The 20,436-nt window shown below is 41.6% G+C and overlaps 1 protein-coding gene across 2 annotated transcripts in view; it reads right to left on the bottom strand.

The window, feature by feature from the left end:
* Positions 1 to 5,571: 5,571 nt before the first annotated feature.
* The window catches only part of dalrd3 (DALR anticodon binding domain containing 3), a 36,542-nt gene continuing 21,677 nt past the window's right edge, over positions 5,572 to 20,436 (bottom strand). For both annotated transcript variants that reach the window (XM_072581829.1, XM_072581830.1), the window contains exons 7-13: positions 19,500 to 19,558; positions 16,798 to 16,880; positions 15,914 to 16,040; positions 12,512 to 12,570; positions 10,423 to 10,536; positions 8,483 to 8,551; positions 5,572 to 6,206 (exon numbers count right to left, since the gene is read on the bottom strand). In XM_072581829.1, the coding sequence (XP_072437930.1) occupies positions 6,087 to 6,206; positions 8,483 to 8,551; positions 10,423 to 10,536; positions 12,512 to 12,570; positions 15,914 to 16,040; positions 16,798 to 16,880; positions 19,500 to 19,558 (631 nt within the window). In that variant the 3' untranslated portion in view covers positions 5,572 to 6,086. The remainder of the gene's footprint in view (positions 6,207 to 8,482; positions 8,552 to 10,422; positions 10,537 to 12,511; positions 12,571 to 15,913; positions 16,041 to 16,797; positions 16,881 to 19,499; positions 19,559 to 20,436) is intronic.

The raw sequence follows: 20,436 nt of genomic DNA, 5'->3' as shown, positions 1-20,436 counted from the left end.
CAAATGAATTACAGATTTATGCTGTACAAGAAAGAAAAAACTTGTACTTTATAAGAAGTTTTTACAACCTCAGGATGTCTCGAAGCACTGTACAATTATTTTTGAAGTCACTGTTATAAGAAATGTGACAGTTCTCACATAGCAAACTCCCCCAAACAGTAACACGATAATGGCCAGATAATCTGTTTTTCTGCTGTTGTTTGTGGGATATATATTGGCCAGGCGATTAGAGCGAACTCCTTTGCTCTTGCAAGGAATGATCTTGCAAGTGAAATTTAAAGATTTTGTTTTGAAGCCTTTAAAACATGCTAAGTTGTATGTTTAACAAGTTCAGAAGGCCATTGAGATGTGTTTGAAATTGTAAGAGCAAAAGGAATGCTTTTAAAAGTGACATCCAGGAAAGGAAATGCCAGCCTGTTCAAGGTATTACCTGAATACTTCTGCTCAGGGACAAACACTAACTCTTCATCCTAAGGTAACCTAGTTCACCACATATCCTTTCTTTCTCAGAAGCACTGCTCTACATAACCATCTATTCCTAGCAATTCAAAAAACTATTTCACTCAAAGTTACAAAAATGAAACCAGAAGTCTCCCTCTTTAACCAGTGGGTGTTTCCCTCAAGCTTAAAATAAAACTCTCCTTATCTTCTTTAAACTTGAGCTTGCTTGTTCAAATATAAAAATCCATTCATTCTAAAGCTAAATATCAAAAACTGTTTTAAAAGAAATCACCATGGCTACAGAACTTAATTGAATAATGAGGATGGGCAATAAATGTGGTTCTTGTCAGTGTGAAATGACTTAATATTGCATAGAACAAATGTTAAATCAATGTTGTGTACAAATGGTAAATTAGGGTAACGGTTCTAGGGTGTCCATTTGGTTTCTTTTTCTTAAAAAAACGTCAAATACTATTTCAATCAATTGTTCTCCGGTCCACACCACCATCTCTTTGCTACAAAGATGCAGCAATCCTTGCAGTTGGTTATTTCTATACCATTACTGCTTGAACTAGCTAACGGTGAGACAGGTTGAGAAGGCTAGCTGTCATCACGAATGACCAAAGGTTGAAAGGAACCTGGTCACCTATAACAGCAGTCTATGTTTAGCCATTTAGTAGACTTTATTCACTTTTGACAGGCTGATATATCAATTAAGGAGAAAGTAAAAGGGAAGACGCTTTTAATCGGTTGTCAGAATAAAGCGTCTAGCTCACTTGCCTAACCAAATGTGAATGGATCTCTCACTCTGGGGAGTGCATTTGAGAGATAAGAATCCCCCCTTTACAGTATCGCACACTGCCTAGTAATTCGCCAGTTGATATTTGATTCAAGGTGCTCAAACAGTAGGGAGTGAGTATGCATGTTCTACCTCCTTGGGAGCATGGTTGGCGTGGATCAATTGGGGACTGAAGGATCTCTATATGACTCTAAGCCATCATAAAATACAGTCTTTGGTGTTTTTGCATTACGGCACCGTAAACGGTGATTACCATTTGTCTAACAGTCTTTGAAAATATGTGTGCGCACCCTGATCATAGAAGATTGAACATACAGCACAGTACAGGCCCTTCATCCCTCAATGTTGCGCCGACCTGTAAAGCCAATCTGAAGCTCATCTAACCTACACTATTCCATTCTCGACAGTATGCCTATCCAATGACCACTTAAATGCCCTTAAAATTGGCGAGTCTACTACTGTTGCAGGCAGTGCGTTCCATGCCCCTACTACTCTGAGTAAAGAGACTACCTCTGACATCTGTCCTATATCTATCACCCCTCAATTTAAAGCCATGTTTTCTCATGCTAGCCATCACCATCTGAGGAAAAAGGCTCTCACTGTCCACCCCATCTAACTCTCTGATTATCTTATATGTCTCAATTAAGTCACCTCTCAACCTTCTCTCTTATGAAAACAGCCTCAAGTCCCTCAGCCTTTCCTTGTAAGACCTTCCCTCTATACCAGGCAACATCCTAGTAAATATCCTCTGAACCCTTTCCAAAGCTTCCCCATCCTATAATACGGTGACCAGAACTGTACACAATACTCCAAGTATGGCCGTACCAGAGTTTTGTACAGCTGCAGCATGAAATGATGATCAGTGGTTGGAGCTACTAATGCTGGTCATGGTTCGTGTTGCATTTCTTGTCTACTTAATGGGAGTTGTCTGCTCACTATTGTTATTGCTTCTTCTATCGCTATCAGTGTCGGTCTCTCAATTAGCTGATACACCACACAACGAAATGCAGCACCCACAGCTCCATTCAAATGGGGGTGACACAAAAACACTCACCTACCAGTCAAACAACTGGTAAGTATCTTACTATAGTTGCTCCATTTGGGAAGCGTTCAAGACTTGCCAATTGGGGAAAAAATAGAAGCCGGGTGAGAACAGCAATAGGAGCATTCTGCCACACCAATGCCTCACCCACCCATTCCTGTGACCCCCACCTGTCCCAAGTGTAACAGAGCCTGCGGTAGCCACATTGCTCTGTACACCCACCTATAGACTCATCCTGAGAGTGGAAGACAGTCATTCTCATCTGAGGGACAGCCGATGATGATTCATCGAATTTTAACTTGAGATACTATCTTCGTTGCTTATCATGATGTGGAGGTGCTAGTGTTGGACTGGGGTGGACAAAGTTAAAAATCACACAACACCAGCTAATAGTCTAACAGGTTTATTTGAAAGTACAAGCTTTTGCAGCGCTGCTCCTTTGTCAGGTAGCTAGCTGACAAAGGAGCACCGCTCCAAAAGCTACAGATGTTTCAGTAAGATTAGGGAGGGTGGTAAAAAAAGGAGGGGGGGTGGCATTGCTAATTAGAAATGGTATAACGGCTGCAGAAAGGAAGTTTGAGGGGGATCTGCCTCTGGAGGTAGTATGGGCTGAAGTCAGAAATAGGAAAGGTGCAGTCACCTTGTTGGGTGTTTATTATAGGCCCCCCAAAAGCAGCAGAGATGTGGAGAAACAGATTGGGAAACAGATTTTGGAAAGGTGCAGAAGCCACAGGGTCGTAGTCATGGGCGACTTCAACTTCCCAAATATTGATCGGAAGCTCTTTAGATCAAGTAGATTGGATGGGGCGGTGTTTGTGCAGTGTGTCCAGGAAGCTTTTCTAATGCAGTATGTAGAGTGTCCAACCAGAGGGGAGGCCATATTGGATTTGGTACTCGGTAATGAACCGGGACAAGTGGTGGGCTTGTTAGTGGGTGAACATTTTGGTGATGGTGACCACAATTCTGTGACTTTCACCTTGGTTATGGAGAGAGATAGGTGCGCACAACAAGGTAGATTTTACAATTGGGGGAAGGGAAATTACGATGCTGTAAGACAGGATTTGAGGAGCATACGTTGGGAGCATAGGCTGTCAGGGAAGGATGTGGTGGAAATGTGGAACTTTTTCAAGGAGCAGATACGACGTGTCCTTGATATGTATGTACCTATCAGGCAGGAAAGAAATGGTCGTGTGAGGGAGCCTTGGTTGACTAGGGAGGTTGAATGTCTAGTAAAGAGGGAGAAGAAGGCTTACATAAGGTTGAGGAAACAGGGTTCAGACAGGGCAGTGGAGGGATACAGGATAGCCAGAAGGGACCTGAAGAAAGGGATTAGGAGAGCTAAGAGAGGGCATGAAAAATCCTTGGCGGATAGGATCAAGGATAACCCCAAGGCATTTTATGCGTATGTGAGAAACCTGAGAATGACGAGAACGAGGGTAGGTCCGATCAAGGACAGTGGGAGACTGTGTATTGAGTCGGAAGAGATAGGAGAGGTCTTGAACAAGTACTTCTCTTCAGTATTTACGAACGAGAGGGACCGTATTGTTGAAGAGGAGAGTGTGAAACGGACTGTTAAGCTAGAAGAGATACCTGTTAGGAAGGAAGATGTGTTGGACATTTTGAACAACTTGAGGATAGACAAGTCCCCCGGGCCTGACGGGATATATCCTAGGATTATGTGGGAAGCAAGAGAGGAAATTGCAGTTACGTTGGCAATGATCTTCTCGTCTTCACTGTCAACGGGGGTGGTACCAGGGGACTGGAGAGTAGCGAATGTTGTGCCCCTGTTCAAAAAAGGGAATAGGGATAACCCCGGGAATTACAGGCCAGTTAGTCTTACTTCTGTGGTAGGCAAAGTAATGGAAAGGGTACTGAGGGATAGCATTTACGAGTATCTGGAAAGACACTGCTTGATTAGGGACAGCCAGCACGGATTTGTGAAGGGTAGGTCTTGCCTTACAAGTCTTATTGAATTCTTCGAGGAGGTGACCAAGCATGTGGATGAGGGTAGAGCAGTGGATGTAGTGTACATGGATTTTAGTAAGGCATTTGATAAGGTTCCCCATGGTAGGCTTATGCGGAAAGTCAGGAGGCATGGGATAGAGGGAAATTTGGCCAATTGGATAGAAAACTGGCTAACCAGTCGAAGGCAGAGAGTGGTGGTAGATGGTAAATATTCAGCCTGGAGCCCAGTTACAAGTGGAGTTCCGCAGGGTTCAGTTCTGGGTCCTCTGCTGTTTGTAATTTTTATTAATGACTTAGATGAGGGAGTCGAAGGGTGGGTCAGTAAATTTGCAGATGATACGAAGATAGGTGGAGTTGTGGACAGTGAGGAGGGCTGTTGTCGGCTGCAGAGGGACTTAGATATGATGCAGAGCTGGGCTGAGGAGTGGCAGATGGAGTTCAACCCTGCCAAGTGTGAGGTTGTCCATTTTGGAAGAACAAATAAGAATGCGGAATACAGGGTTAATGGTAGGGTTCTTAGTCAGGTGGAGGAACAGAGGGATCTTGGGGTCTATGTACATAGATCTTTGAAGGTTGCCACTCAGGTGGATAGAGTTTGTAAGAAGGCCTATGGAGTATTATCGTTCATTAGCAGAGGGATTGAATTCAAGAGTCGTGAAGTGATGTTGCAGCTGTACAGGACTTTGGTTAGGCCACAGTTGGAGTACTGTGTGCAGTTCTGGTCGCCTCACTTTAGGAAAGATGTGGAAGCTTTGGAGAGGGTGCAGAGAAGATTTACCAGGATGTTGCCTGGAATGGAGAGTAGGTCGTACGAGGATAGGTTGAGAGTTCTCGGCCTTTTCTCGTTGGAACGGCGAAGGATGAGGGGTGACTTGATAGAGGTTTATAAGATGATCAGAGGAATAGATAGAGTAGACAGTCAGAAACTTTTCCCCTGGGTACAACAGAGTGTTACAAGGGGACATAAATTTAAGGTGAAGGGTGGAAGGTATAGGGGAGATGTCAGGGGTGGGTTCTTTACCCAGAGAGTGGTGGGGGCATGGAATGCGCTGCCCGTGGGAGTGGTAGAGTCAGAAGCATTGGCGACCTTTAAGCGGCATTTGGATAGGTACATGGATGGGTGCTTAATCTAGGTTAGAAGTTCGGCACAACATCGTGGGCCGAAGGGCCTGTTCTGTGCTGTATTGTTCTATGTTCTATGTTCTATGTTCCAAATAAACCTGTTGGACTATAACCTGATGTTGTGTGACTTTAACGTCGTTCCTTACGTTACAGCTGGATTAGGGTTATGTGCATGTTGATGGATAAAGCAGAAACAAATTAGGATGTTTAAAATTCATGTTTATTTTTATTTAAAAGCTGGGGGCACAGAAAATGGAATACGTTCAGATCAAGAGCAGGATGTAGAGGCCAGAAATATCATACAGTAGTGAAATGGCATTGTGGCCAGTGTTGTAATTCATTCAATAATGAGATGAAAGCTCTCTTCCAGAAGTAACTTGGCGACTCTGAATGTAATTGATTTTGCAACTAACACCTGCATCTGCTTCAGACAAGTCATGCTCTTGGAACAGATGATGATGTGCAGAGAGGTGGTAGGTTCTGTCTGCTGGTATACAGAGTAAGTCTGAACACCAAACTTCAACGTTTTAAATCTCATTCACACCTGACTATACAAAGAGGTAAAACAGTGATGTTCCGCTGATCTGTCAAGCTGCTCTGCTCGCTGTTGGCAGGTCTCGGCAGTGTTAGTCTTTGCTGACCTGCTGGTGGAATGTGAAGACCGTCGAGTTTTCTGTTTCCATATCTTGCGAAGGTGCCGAACACATTGCTGGATTCTCAGAGCTGGCTTGGGGGTGTGATGTGCATTGTGCCCAACGCTGTGTGAAACACTTCTCTCAATGCTTTCATCAGCTGCAGGCGAGCAAACATCTGGTTGAACAAGTGTTCCAATGGTTCCTGTGGAGTGAGAAGCTACCTTGAACATTGAGTAAAAATAATGGGGGAGTGGTCTCAGCTATTCCAGTAAAGCCAAAGAAACAGATTTTTTGGGATCCCCCTCCAAAACATCACTTAATAGTAAGCAGTGGTCTGCCTTCTCCAGCATGTTTTAATGGGATGTGAGTGTCACTGATTGGGCATCAAAGCTGCTCTAGAACCTCTTGCTCAAAGGAATGAGGGGAGTTGAGCCTTCTACGTTGTTAAGGAAATGGGAAGGGAGATGTATTCTGACTCTTCCACACTCTGTCTCTCCTGTTCCTCCTCTGTTGGTCCAAACATAGGAACGCACGGGCCTTCACTTCTTTTTATGGACACAGATGAGATTGGTCTCTCCATATGAAGAACTGTTTGGACCAGCACCTTGCCTTTTCTTGGTTACAATACACCAGGCTATCCAAGATATTGCTTTCTAAACTACTGGCCCATTTTTGAAAATACCAAGGTAGGGCAAAGCAAAACATGAGGTCACTTCATAAACCATGGCAGAGCTGTGTGAAACTGGGCCTGGAATACTGGAGGAGGTGACATTTCCTCCAATTAACTACTGGGAAGACCAGCCCATGAGACAAGTTCTGTTTCCTAGACATTCCTTGCCCTGGTAATTGTCTGAGGCTAAACCAGACTTTGCAACCTCAATGTTGTATTTGACTCTGAGATAAGATTCTGATCACATCTGTGGCATCTCTAACACCACTGACTTTTGTCAATGTGACATGTCCTGATTCTACTACTATAACCCTTATACCCTTTGGTTACCTCTAGACTTGACTACCACAATGAACTCTTGTCTGTCATTCATCTTCTAGCCACCTATCTTCTACTTCGCCAATCATCTAAAGTCATGCTAAACTCCACTGCCTACATATTAACTTGCACCAAATTTCATTTAGTCATCACCGATGTGCTTACTGCCCTACATTGGGTTCCCATGAAGCAACAGTTCAATTTTTAAAACTCTCATCCTTGCTTTCAAGTCCCTCATGTCATCTCTGGTTCTGCAACATCCTCTGGACCAACAATGAGATAGCTGCATTCCTATAATGCTCGTACACGTTTTGTTTTCATTGCTCTGGGACCATGGTGAATGCGGGCCTTGAACTTTACACTCCTGGTAAAGGTTCAATTCCCAGCTTATGCTCAGCTGTTACCTTTCACGTTCTCTTTCTCCTAACTTTGAACCCACTTTGTGTTTGCTTAGTTTATTAACTTCAAGGATGTGTTTTAAATGTCATTAAGACTGGAAATCCAACAACACATTGTTGTGATGGATGGTGAACTGATCAGATTCAGTGTCAAATGTTTATCTTTGCTTTCCAGGGAATCCTATCCCTATCCTCCAACGATGGCTGTAACCAAACTTGACTTGAATTTGATTTGTCAGTGGGATTTTCTCCAAATGCACTCTTAATCAAATTGAAATCATGATATTATGACTAACAAAGATGCTGATGTAGCAGAAAGTGTGCTTGCTGACTATAGCTAACCAACCCTCCCCATCTGAATTTTAGAATATGGGTTTCTTCAGAATTCTCTTCCGGTTCCTCCGCCTTGGGCTTGGAGTAGCATGGAGCAAAAAGGTGAAATTGGCCCTGATTCATGCTCGACATAGCTGCTGTGAGTTCCTGATCAAGGCTGACTCAAAAACAAAGATAATGTATCTTCAGTGATAGTGATGCATTAAAGTTCATTTTGGGTAGATGGAATTATAGTGACAATGTACATTTGATGCAGTGTTGTTGGCTGAAGCTGTGAGTAGTGATGGTAAAGGCTCCAATGGCATTTTTTCCATCAGACAGATGCTCAGGAATATCTCCTGCTCTTACTGCCATTGGTGTGTGTTGGAAGATTTGCAAAGCCTGTTGGCTTTGTTGTGTGTATGTACCCTTCTCGGTCATCAAGTCCCTGAGTGGAACCCATACCCAGAGCTACTAGCTCAGAGTAGAATGCTACCCAATGTCCCACAAAATCTCTGTGGTATGTTGGAAATCTGGTATTGCCATACTAGAACTCTATCAGTAGCATCAGTAGATGACAAAAAATTAGATTTAAAAAAAAATAAAAATGGAGCAAGAAAAGCCTTAAATAAAAAATATTTCCTTTCCACTCTTCATAAATCAAGATATTTCAACACCTAGGCACATGAAAATGGGCCTATCTTCGCTCTTCACCTCATACATAATTGGGTTTGATTACATAACGATGATCAGACAATAACTTACAACATTGATACTTACTCCAAGTATGTGCACACGGTTGTAATAGGAGCTGAAATCAATGCTGAGGTTTACAAGAAACTTGCAGACCTAAAACATAAATTATATTGAGAAGAAGATACTTAGTACTTGATAAAGGAAGTTAAGTGCCTTTTACAATTTGAACATATCACTAAAAAGTGCACTTTTATAAGCTTCCAATGAGACTTGACAGGTTAGATGTGGAAAGGCTGTTGCCCTTTCTAGGAAACTCCAGGACCAAGAGGCATAATCTCAGAATAAGAAGTCGCTCATATAAAACAGAGATTAGGTGGAATTTCCTCTCTCACAGGGTGGTGAATCTGTGGAATTTTCTTTACCACAGAGGGCTATCAAGGCTGGGTCATTCAGTCTATTCAAAGCTGAGATAGATGTTTTAATCAGTAAGAGAATCAAGGGTTATAGGGAAAAAGGCAGGAAAGTGGAGTTGAGAATTATCAGATAAACTATCTCAGTAAATGGCGGAGCAGACTTGATGGGTTGAATGACTTAATTCTGCTCCTTATAAAGAGTTTACAGCCATTATTTGGAGTTGTAATGCAGAAAATACGGCAGCCAATTTGCTTGCAGCAAGATCCCAAAAAAGCAATTTGATATTATCTGTATCAGATGTTATCCGTGAGTGATGAAGGATAATGTTGACTTAAATGCTGACATTCTCCACACTCCTCTTTCAGCTGAGCTGCAGATCATTTACCCTGAGAGGATGGCTGGGATCTGAATTTAATGTCTCATGTGAATGGCTGTATTTACTGCTGGACAGTATTCTTTTAATACTGTACTGTGGTGTCAGCCAAGATTATACACTCTCACCTCTGGAGAATAATTCTAATCCATGGCCTGCTGATTCAGGGGCAAGAATATTATCACCACCAGGTTGTGTCTGACACCTTAACAATCTGCAATGAAGATTTAGTCCTTGCCAGGAGAGAGGACACTCTGGAGGAGCTAGGAAATTAAGGGAAGGAGAGTAAGATCAGTTGGTGAGAAGTCCAAAAAGTTTTCCAAGCCAAGTAAAGAGAGAGAGAACCACTAGAGGTAATTTAGGGAGACCATTTCAGAGGTTAGTATGGTGGTTAATCTTTTACACAGACTACAGGAGGGCTTGGGTATGCAGGTTATGTTTATTTAAATAATCTCAGACAGAGATTCTGTCTTAGATGGACTAAATACCCATCCTGGATCTGTCCAGTATCAACCTGTGATCACATATGTATGTATTATTTGCATTCATTCTTGTACAATAAACAGAAATCTTCCAACTAAGGTGTCCCTTCTATCCCGTCTACAGGAATCTGTTTAGGCTGATCTCAAGGCTGATACTAGCCTTAGTGTGTACAACGTTCCTGTTCAGTCTTTTCTGCCAGTGTGGATACTTGGGGTGTTCAAAGTTCAAGTCTGCTTAAATGTACTAACTTACTGTACAAGCTTTTATGGTGTCATCTTACTCCTGTTGTAACTCTTTTTATAACTATTTTTAAATTTCTAGCACATTCATAGCCACTGAAAAGATTGGCCTTCAATGTTGTAGCAGATAATCATTAATCCAGGGCTGTCAAATGCTATTCAATAATGCGTGCTGTCAAATTTTATTTATCTTGCACAATACCGCCAATGTTTAAAATTCAAACTACCAACTGATTAACTCTCAGACAGCTTGGATATCTGCAATTCTAACACTCTTACCTAAGTTGGATTTGTATAAAATATGAATTAATGCAACATGCAGCTGAGTGACCCTTGGAAATATTTAGCTGTATGTGACGCACCGCTGAGCTAATCAGCTGCCCTTAGAAAGAGCTGGCACGTGTATGGAGGGCCAAATGGCCTCCTTATGTGCTGTAAGATTCTATACCAGCAGTTCTAAAAACATTTTAGTTGGAAACGAAAATCTGTCCTTTTTGCTTATTAGTTCTACTTACTGCCTCGGTGTTGATGGTCAGACGAATTCCTTTAGTTGAATTCAGGGATTGTGTAATCTGACAAAGCACATCCTGGAATGGAATAACATAATTGTACAGCAACAGCCACTCCCCCTGCACAAGGAGGAAACTGTGGTTACTTCTTGCGTATAACTTGAACGTTTTTAAAAAAAAATTACACTCAAACACTGGCCTTAAAAATGGCCTTGGATCCGTCCCACTGAACTGTTAACAATCCTGCACTTTTTTTCCCTCCAACTTCTCAATACATTTTTAAATAGATTTCCAATGTTCAGTGACCACTACAAATTGCATGCAACTTGAGTTGCACATGCAATGGTTGGCAGCTTAATGGCTTCACATAAGTGCCAATTTGGCAGCAGATTTCAGTCAGGCAAGAAAGTCAAGCTTTGGCTTGGCTTCATATCAGTTGCCAAACAAATCAATTTGTTTGAACATGTTATGACACAGCTCTGTGGTAGGTGGGACTTGAATCCAAATCTCTAACCTAGGGGTAGAGATACTACCACTGTATAACAAGAGCCCTTACTACTTTCTATATCTAGTTTTTCAATTTATCCATACTGTCAAATGCTTAGCAGGGACAGTCAGACTTCAGATTTGTAAAGTTAGATCAGATCTCGCTTATTTCGAAGTCTAGTAGCTGTTGTCAGGGAAATGTGAATTTCCCACAAACAGCAGGCTAAACAGATTGAGGCTGTAACTTTTGAGTTTAGAAAAAACCGAAAGGTGATTTTATTGAGACACTTAAGATTGAGGGATCTTGATAGATGCTGACAAGATGTTTCCTCCTCTGGAAGAATCTAGAATGAGAGCCACAGCTGGAAGGTTGGGAGTCTCTCATCTCTGAAAGAATTGTTGGTCTTTACAATTCTCTTATACAGAGAATAATAGAGGCTGGACAATTGCGTATATTCAAAGGCTGAATTACACAGGTCTTTGATTGACAAAGGAGTCAAAGGTTAGATCTACTGTGGAGCCAGCTGTGGTCAGAGGGGATGGTTGCTATGTCCACACACATATTTCACGGTGAGTTGTGCCATTTTGCTTGGTATTCATGCAGAACTCCTGGTTTATGCTGGTGGAAAAGGTTTTCAGGTTGTTTAGTGAGTGCAAGCTCTTTGCAAATTTATAAAGAGGTGGACAGGTTCCTAGTTGAGGGGCCACTCAGGACATCAAGAGGTTGTGTAATTCGACAGGGAAACTCTGGGCCCCAGACATGGCAAATGATTCTTAAAATTAGAGCCAAACCATTCAGGAATGATGTTAGGAAACACTTTTTTCGCTTAAAAACTAGGGGAACAGGATACTGATGTGGAAGCTCAGCCATGATCATAATGAATGGTGGTGCTGGCTCGAAGGGCCGAATGGCCTATTCCTGCATCTATTGTCTATTGAAATATGAAACTGTTAAGGAGGCCAAGCTAAACATTATGACAGAATTTCGTAAGGCAAGAGCCTAAGGTTTACAGATTGTAAAGGGGATCCAGTTTATGCTCTGAGCTTCCTAATATTTCTCGAATTTGTTTTTAAGACTCTTTAGCAAGGCTGTGGGTTTCAGTGTGCATTGGCACTGAGTTAAATGGAATTAAAAGCACTCAGCTCAAAATGCATAAGAAACACTTTTAATAGATTTAATATTTACTTTAAAAATTTCAAGCAAATGAAAGACTTAAATGCACAAATCAAAATAAGCTCAGAATATCCTATGACACAATCCATTATTATCCTCATGTTGTGCATCAGTAGTCTCTGATTCTGATCATGATGTGAGGCATGCAAATTCTCATGAATACCTTCACCTTGGACACAGCTGCATCGTTTAAGGGGGACCAGGAGATAATAGCTAAATATTAATAAATGTTCCTATCTCTTAAATTTTGCTAGCCTATCCCATAACCTCATTAACTAATATGGTAGTAGGTCTGTACCATGGGGTATATGTCCCGTGAAGGAAGACTTTGTAGTGGCCTTTTCTCAGTCTTCTTTGTTTCTGATTACTGCAGCACATTTTAATCCTGACAAGGAGGAGAACAATGAATCACATTGCTGATTCGGGATAAGGTACCTCTTCCTGAAGAGCAGAAAAATTCAGCTGCGATGTTTCGGGGAACTTTGGGTATAAGCCTGGAAAAGCAAGGAAATATCTGTTTTAAGAAAATAAACACTACAAACTTTACTGTATTATTTGTATTATGTATTTTGATGTCAAGTAAATTCTCTAGGAAACCGACTTCCAAATCTGAATGCAAGTTTTTTTTGTTTCTCAAGAACTACTGGTTTTTGTTTGAGCCAATGACTAACCTCAAAATCTTTCTATCTGTGTCAAACTAACTGTAGCCATGTTATATTTGTTTCCCTCCTTCCTCAGGTGACAAGGAAAGCAGAGTGGGCAGTGGAGCAAGGAGATATGGAGACAGGGATTGTAAAAAATGACTCTGGGACTTACTTGTCTCCAAGCTCACGTCGCTAGTGTATCATTTGTAGCAACCATCAATTATTTCTAAGCAGGAATCTCTACCAGTTAAGTCAGTGGTACTTACAAGATAACCCTGATGATTGACCATACCACCTGATCCATTGAAGGAATAGACTTGTCACTGGGAGCTGGAATTCTTTCTATGTACTGTATGTCCAGGTAAGTCTCAAGTAATCAGAGAAGAGGTGTGTGAAAGAAAGACCCAAATTAAAGTAGTTTCTTTCAAAACCTCAAGTGTTTGATACTCAAAGAAGTACTTATTTTGAAGTCAAGTCGTTGTTGTCAGGGAAATATGAACTTCCCACAAACAGCAGGCTAAACAGATTGAGGCTGTATCTCGAGATTAGAAAAAAACAAAAGGTGATTTCACTGAAACATTTATAATTGAGGGATCTTGATGGATGCTGACAGGATGTTTCCTCCTTTTGAAGGAATCTAGAATGAGCTTGAAGGTTGGGAGTCTATATTCTCCGATAGGATCATTGGTCTTTGCAATTCTCTTATATAGAGAACAACAGAGGCTGGATTATCGAGTATATTCAAAGGTAAAATTACACAGGTCTTTGATTGACAAAGGAATCAAAGGTTATGTGAGACATGAAGGAAAGTGGTAAGTTCACAATCAGATCAATCATGACTGACTGATTGGCTGACTCAATGGGCTAAATGGCCGACTCCTGCACCTATTTCTTATAATATTATAAAGATCTGATAATCTACTTTTGATGTTATTTGAGGGATTAATGTTGCCCTGAACATGAGAGAGAACATCTCTGCTCTTCTTTGAAGCAGGATCTTTTCATCCACTTGGAAACAGACGAGGCTTTGGTTTAACATTTCATTGAGTTATAACACAGTTGTTCTCTGTATATATAGAAAACTGGATATTTGATTTGGTTTTTAATGGAGGAGAACATGCCCTTGGCAGGACTCCTCTTTGTTACAATGAACCCCCTTTTCCAATTCAACCAGCAATCTAACAACCGGTTTTTCTCAATCAGATTAGCAATCACAAACTTATTGAGTTTGAAGTTTCGCACTTGGAAGGTTAAATGGAACATCTGATGCTGCAGTGAAACAAATCAACTTGTTGGGTTAGCGCAACAATGAAACAGGCACAAATCAGCACAGAATCTGTTTCTGACCCCAAGAAATGTTTCTGAGTATCCTGTGGGAAAATGAGGCCAGATGATTGAGAAACTGAGGACAGGGCTGAAAATGTGTTGCTGGAAAAGCGCAGCAGGTCAGGCAGCATCCGAGGAGCAGGAAAATCGATGTTTCGGGCAAAAGCTCTTCATCAGTAATCTGAGGACAGTCATTTTCCTCCAATATGAGTCAGTGGAGGGAGGAATGGTTGATTTCTGAAGCTGTACGTGAAGTCTTCTATTATGAGACCTGTCTCGCTGCTAACATTGAATTTAAATATTAAAAATCAAGTTTCCCTAGCAAATGCATCCATGGAAACTCATTTCCCAGTTTTGACCATCATCAAAGAACATTGCATAAAACAGATATCTTTTAATATTGAGTGACAATGAATTGACTATTGATTTATGAACTGAGTGGTATTGTTGTTATTTAGAGACTAAATGCAAACCATGGGAGTTTCCAAATGTTTTAGACAGTATAAATCCAATGTTGCTTTTGCATGTTTACAATTCACAATGCAATGTTATGAAATTTAAATTGATAGTTCCACTTCAATCATCCCAGAGAGCTAGTGTACTGACAGTGGACTGAATGGACTCCTTCTGCACCAGACACTTCTGTACCTCTGTTCTTTTCTATATGGAGTGGTCCCCAACAGGAAGATCAAATGGTAATCTATTACCCAAAAGGAAAGGAATCTAGAACTCTGCTTGTTTTTGTTTCCTTAATTGGAACCTTGTGAACCAGCTTGTGGAACCCGGGCGATGTTTGTTTTTCGAAAGGTAAGTCCAAATAGGCTGGTGTCAATGGCAGGAGTAGAATACATCTGTCACCAAAAGCACTCCTGAGAAAGCAAAGCTCGTTTGAGAGTCTGCTTTAACTAATGAATTAGATTGTGGCAGAAGTGCCAAATGAACCTACACTTTTTTCCTACCTATTTGTAAAGACAGTCTCATCTGGCTGGAGATGTTACTTTGTTTACCTCTCTCCAGATACTGGCAGACCTACTGAGTTTCTCCAACACTTTGGTTTCACTTCAAATTTCCAACGTCTACCATTCTTTGTAAAAACTGAAAGAATGGGGTCTCCTTCCCATCAGAAAGTTGTTCTAAAACTTGAAAGGGTTCAGGAAAGATTTACAAGGATGTTGGAGGATTTGAGCTATGGGGAGAGGCTGAACTGGCCGGGGCTGTTTTCCCTGGACCGTCGGAGGCTGAGGGGTGACCTTATAGAGGTTTATAAAATCATGAGGGGCATGGATAGGATAAAGAGACAATCTTTTCCCTGGGGTCATCGGGGGGTCCAGAACTAGAGGGCATAGGTTTAGGGTGAGAGGGGAAAGATATAAAAGAGACCTAAGGGGCAACTGTTTCATGCAGAGGATGGTATGTGTATAGAATGAGCTGCCAGAGGAAGTGGTGGAGGCGGGTACAATTGCAATATTTAAAAGGCATTTGGATGGGTATATGAATGGGAAGGGTTTGGAGGGATAGGTGCCGGGAGCTGCCAGGTGGGACTAGATTGGGTTGGGGTATTTGGTCGGCATGGACAAGTTGGAGCATAGGGTCTGTTTCCGTGCTGTGCATCTCTGTGACTCTATGAACTGCGAGTATTGTAAATCAGAAACTAAAACAGAACTGTTCTAAGGAAGGGTCACTTGACCCGAAACATTAACTTTTATTTCTCTCCACAGATGTTGCCAGACCTGCTGAGCTTTCTCAGCAATTTCTGATTATGTTTCTGCAGTTCTTTGCTTTTATTGGAATTACAATAAACCTGACTAAAGAAAATGCAAACAGTTTGGCTGACTTCTCAATCAATTGCGAATATCTTAGGTTTTACCTTGTTGAACAGACTTGTTGAAATTATCAAATAATGTTGCAAGCCTTGCACAGTTGTACATGACAAATGCTCCACTCTTAGTTCCTTTTGTAGAAATGTTGACCGCTTGTGTCAGGTCCAAATTCAGCTAAAATTCACAGTAGAAGGGGTGAGAGAGAGAGAGAAAAGTGAATTTATGTTGGAATTAACTTTTCCTCACTTGAGCTGCAAAGGTTTCTTGACTGCAAGATTTAAAATCAAATATTTACTGAAATAGTATGTACTTAGCAAATGGCTGACATTTTGCCCTGAGTTAACCAATAAGAGGGGCATACCATCTCCAGCTACCAACCTGCAGCCACCATGTTGAAAAGATTATGGCAGTTGGGGGTAAAAGGGATTGAGAGAAGGGCTATTCAGTCCACCCTTCACATCAAACTGGAATTATTTAAGATACAAATACTAAACACATCAGAGAATTTGCTTCCAGTCCCAATCCAGACATTCATTTTGCTTAATTACTATACTTAAAGATATGGCTCTTATGATCAACTCTAAGTTTTGACTGTTTGAACTCTGAAGTATGTTTTTAGTTGTGTTTCAGTGACGGACATGCTGTCAAGTTGTTTTTTCTGTGGCTCTTCCCTACAGTGACCCAGGGCGTGTTACTGGTGCAAATGGAGTTTGCATGGGCCTCTTAGTGGGGAACAAGCCAGTCTGGCCTGCTTTTGTGAACCAATTGATCTTGAACTGCCAGGGGGGTGGGAGGTGGGATATCACCTCATCATCTTTTTATAAAGATGCTGCAACAAGATTTAAAAGAAAGGCAGAAGGGGAGAAAGGCAGAGAAAGGAAGTCTTTCCCTAAATGTCAATGGCTGCAGCTGGAACATGCACATTACTTACTGGACTGCGGTGTGCTGTTGATAACAACTCGAACCTGATGGTGGCTGAAGTCATGCTGCTGATTATTTCAGTCCATGAATCCCCTGGGGAGAAATGTAATAAGCTTTATTAGGACCAAGCAAATGTCTTCCCATTGATTTCACTACATTTTCAGATAACAATCCTGCTTATCTGCAATCCAACTACAGGACTTAGACGAGTTTCTAGAGAACAGATTGACTGCTACATAGAGCTGAATCTTTCGTTTTTGGCTAAGCCTGATTTGCATGTGTTTTTTGGAGAGTTTGCTGTCGTACCTTCCCAAGCATGCCTCCTTAATTACTTACCTCATATCCAATTTCTGCCCTATCTTACCACAACAACTGGCCAGTTAGCAGAAATCCCAGAATTCACTGACATCCCTTCAGCCTACACCAACTTTAAAATGTCATAGTGCTTGACTGGGTGCACAATCAGTCTGGAGCTATCCTACAACTGACATTTGCCCCAAACAGGGCAGATAGGGGGAAGATCAAGACTCTGCTTGGGGTCAGGGACCTGGTGTCCTGCTTATGGGATTGGTGACAGGGAACCTTCCCCAGAACCAACAGCGGAGGTGATGGAACCAGACCTTGTTACTTCAGGCTGCTACCTGGACCTTTCTGCGCCAGGGTGAATTCACCGTGTTCTTGCCAATATCTCACATCAAACTACCTCTGCTACTGGACACATCTCCTACCAAGGTTCACACACTATTTCCTGTAATGTAATCTCCACGTCCTGTCACCCATACTAATCATGACAGCAGAATCCTGCAAGCTTTCTGCACTGCCTACTCACTCAGTGCACCTCCCCAATTGCGCTAACGATGACAGCTGTTCCACCTACTTTCATTTCAAATAGACAAAGTCTTTTCCCTGGGATCGGGGAGTCCAGAACTAGAGGGCATAGGTTTAAGGTGAGAGGGGAAAGATATAAAAAACACCAAGGGGCAACTGTTTCACACAGAGGGTGGTGCATGTATGGAATGAGCTGCCAGAGGAAGTGATGGAGGCTGGTACAATTGCAACATTTAAGAGGCATTTGGATGGGTATATGAATAGGAAGGGTTTGGAGGGATATGGGCCGGGTGCTGGCAGGTGGGACTAGATTGGGTTGGGATATCTGGTCGGCGTGGATGGTTTGGACCGAAGGGTCTCTTTCCTTGCTGTACATCTCTATGACTCTATGTTATATACCAGCCCCGTCTCTCATTCCATGAGGTAAACAGATCACAATGGGACAGAAAGAATCAAGACAGGAGGTATGCTGCTTTTCATTCAGCTCCTTGCTCCTTATGCGGACATGATCTTGACGCTGACTACGTTGCACTTGGCTTGGACTGGCACTGAAGGCTGTCCTTGGCTTAGTCTGTTAAAACCCCTGATTGAAGACTGACTGACTTGACTGAAGCCTGCTGACAACTATGACAATCTTCCTAGATGTGCTTCTGTGCTAAATGGAAAGACAGCAGTAAAATGAGCCTGGTATCTCTGGCTAAGGGAGCAAATTGCAATAAGGTAATACTAAAAAGGGTGCTGTGCGCACTGAAGTAAGCTCAGAATGAATGAACGTTATGAGAGCAAGCGAACAGTGTGGAGATGCTGCAGTGACAACTATCAATGGAATCCTGCAGCAAGGACATTATGCACTCATAGACTAGTCGAGGGTACGTGGGTTCTTAGAGATACATTTTGGATGCCAATGTCCATAGATATGGGCTGGATGTGGCCAGTGCCCATGCAGTGTGTCCTGAGATATCGGTGCCTGGATTCTAACAAGGAGGTCATTTGGAGAAAGTGGTGACTTGAATTTACCATGTGCTTGCTTTGGTTACTTTCTCAAGGTAAGATGGGAGGTTTACTATTAATGAAACGAGTTGGGCTGTTAACAAAGCATTTAACAACCAACCCCTGCAACTGGTAACCAGCCACAACTCAGTGAGAATTTCACCATGCAGCTTTTCAAAAGCATTAAGGATGGGGCAAGTTCCTTCTGATGTCGAGATGGACCTCACTTATTACTTGATTCTGCCACACATGTTGCCATATTTCATATCACTCAGACCTCCATTTGATTCCACCCATAAAGTGCATTTTTTATTCATTCAGGGGACATGGGCTTTACTAGCTAGGTTAGCATTTATTACCAATCACTAATTTCCCTTGAGAAGGTGGTGGTGAGCTATCTTCTTGAACTGCTGCAGTCTATCTGGTCTGATCTGTTCGGGAGAGAATTCTAGCCATTTGGATATTTCAAAGGGTTTCTTTATCACTTTTAGCCAAAGGCCAAAGGCAGAACAAATTCCACTCTTTTACAGTCCTAAAGGCCAGAATTTTAAAAGTCTTTTGCCTCAGTGACAGCTTACACGCTTCTTAGATCTCCATTATGAACTTCAACATCGGTTACAGAGATGAACCAAATCACTCAGCTACCTTAACCATCTGAATACTGAAGGAAAGTTAATTCGTTGAAAACTGCTGCACACAATATAGTCCAAGCCTTACTGACAAACTTATTGCTCTTAGACAATTGGCACTTGTGCCACTAACAATTTCAGCAGGACTGTTCTCATGAGTTGTTGAAAAAAGAACCAGGTTGAGACATCCTATAATCAACATCACTGATAACAGAACCTAAAGGAAAAGAAGATGGACAAGGAAACTGGATATTAGAGCTCGTACCTTGCACCAAGTTTCCATACTTCATCACAGAGGCATCCTGCATTTGAGACCTTCGAAACCTGGAGGAAAAATTGAGTGAACATTTGAATATATAATTTATTCGAAATTTCTTGCATTCTCCAATTTAACTTAATTATTAGTGATTTAACATATGTTAATTCTACCTAAAACTGAGAATTTCAAGATAATGGCTATATAAAGATTAGTTAAAAATCGAGTACCTCACTGCTGGAAAGGATGACTTCCCACATTACACACTATAGTTGCTTCAAAGGCAATGAGGAAACGTTTACTGATGACCAAAGGGCAGGGTCTGTCCATTGTGACAGACAGTAGTTTAGAATCAGAAACTTCCCTTCAGATGAAATGATAGAAACTTTTCCTGCATCAGGCTCACTGTGTCTGATCTGCAAGTATTTTGCTTACTCACCTTCTCAGACATGCTATGTTGCCTTGTGAATTTAGAAGGGATATATTACTGGGCTCAACTTGTTCAATGTACAACGTTTTAGTCTTTAAAATGCAAAATGTGTATCCCCTGAAATTATTTCATTCCCTTTCTAAATTTTGGTCAGTTTGCAGTTTAGGACAAGCAATTTTATCATTTAATGAATAGTAATTTCATTCTTGCTTTTCATTTGGAGAAAGTACAGAAAATTGTGGGCTTTGAGGAATATTATGCTTGTCAGCTCAGAGCTTTCCAAGAGATAATGTATAAACAGCATAATATTTGCTGAAAGTGACAGTTTGAATTTATAGTGCTAATCACTTAAGGGGAAATGATGGTTGTAATGGCGATGTCATTGGACTAGTAATTCAGAGGTCAGATGAATACTCCAGGGACTTTGGGTACAATCATACCACACTGTTTGAATTTAATTAACAAATCTGGAATATATAATGTCCCTACCTTGTGTGTGACTTCTGATTCTTAACT

Source organism: Chiloscyllium punctatum, chromosome 12, assembly GCF_047496795.1.
Source record: "Chiloscyllium punctatum isolate Juve2018m chromosome 12, sChiPun1.3, whole genome shotgun sequence".
Lineage (NCBI taxonomy): Eukaryota > Metazoa > Chordata > Chondrichthyes > Orectolobiformes > Hemiscylliidae > Chiloscyllium > Chiloscyllium punctatum.
Note: the sequence above shows the minus strand (reverse complement) of the source record. Positions and strands in the feature narration are given on the sequence as shown.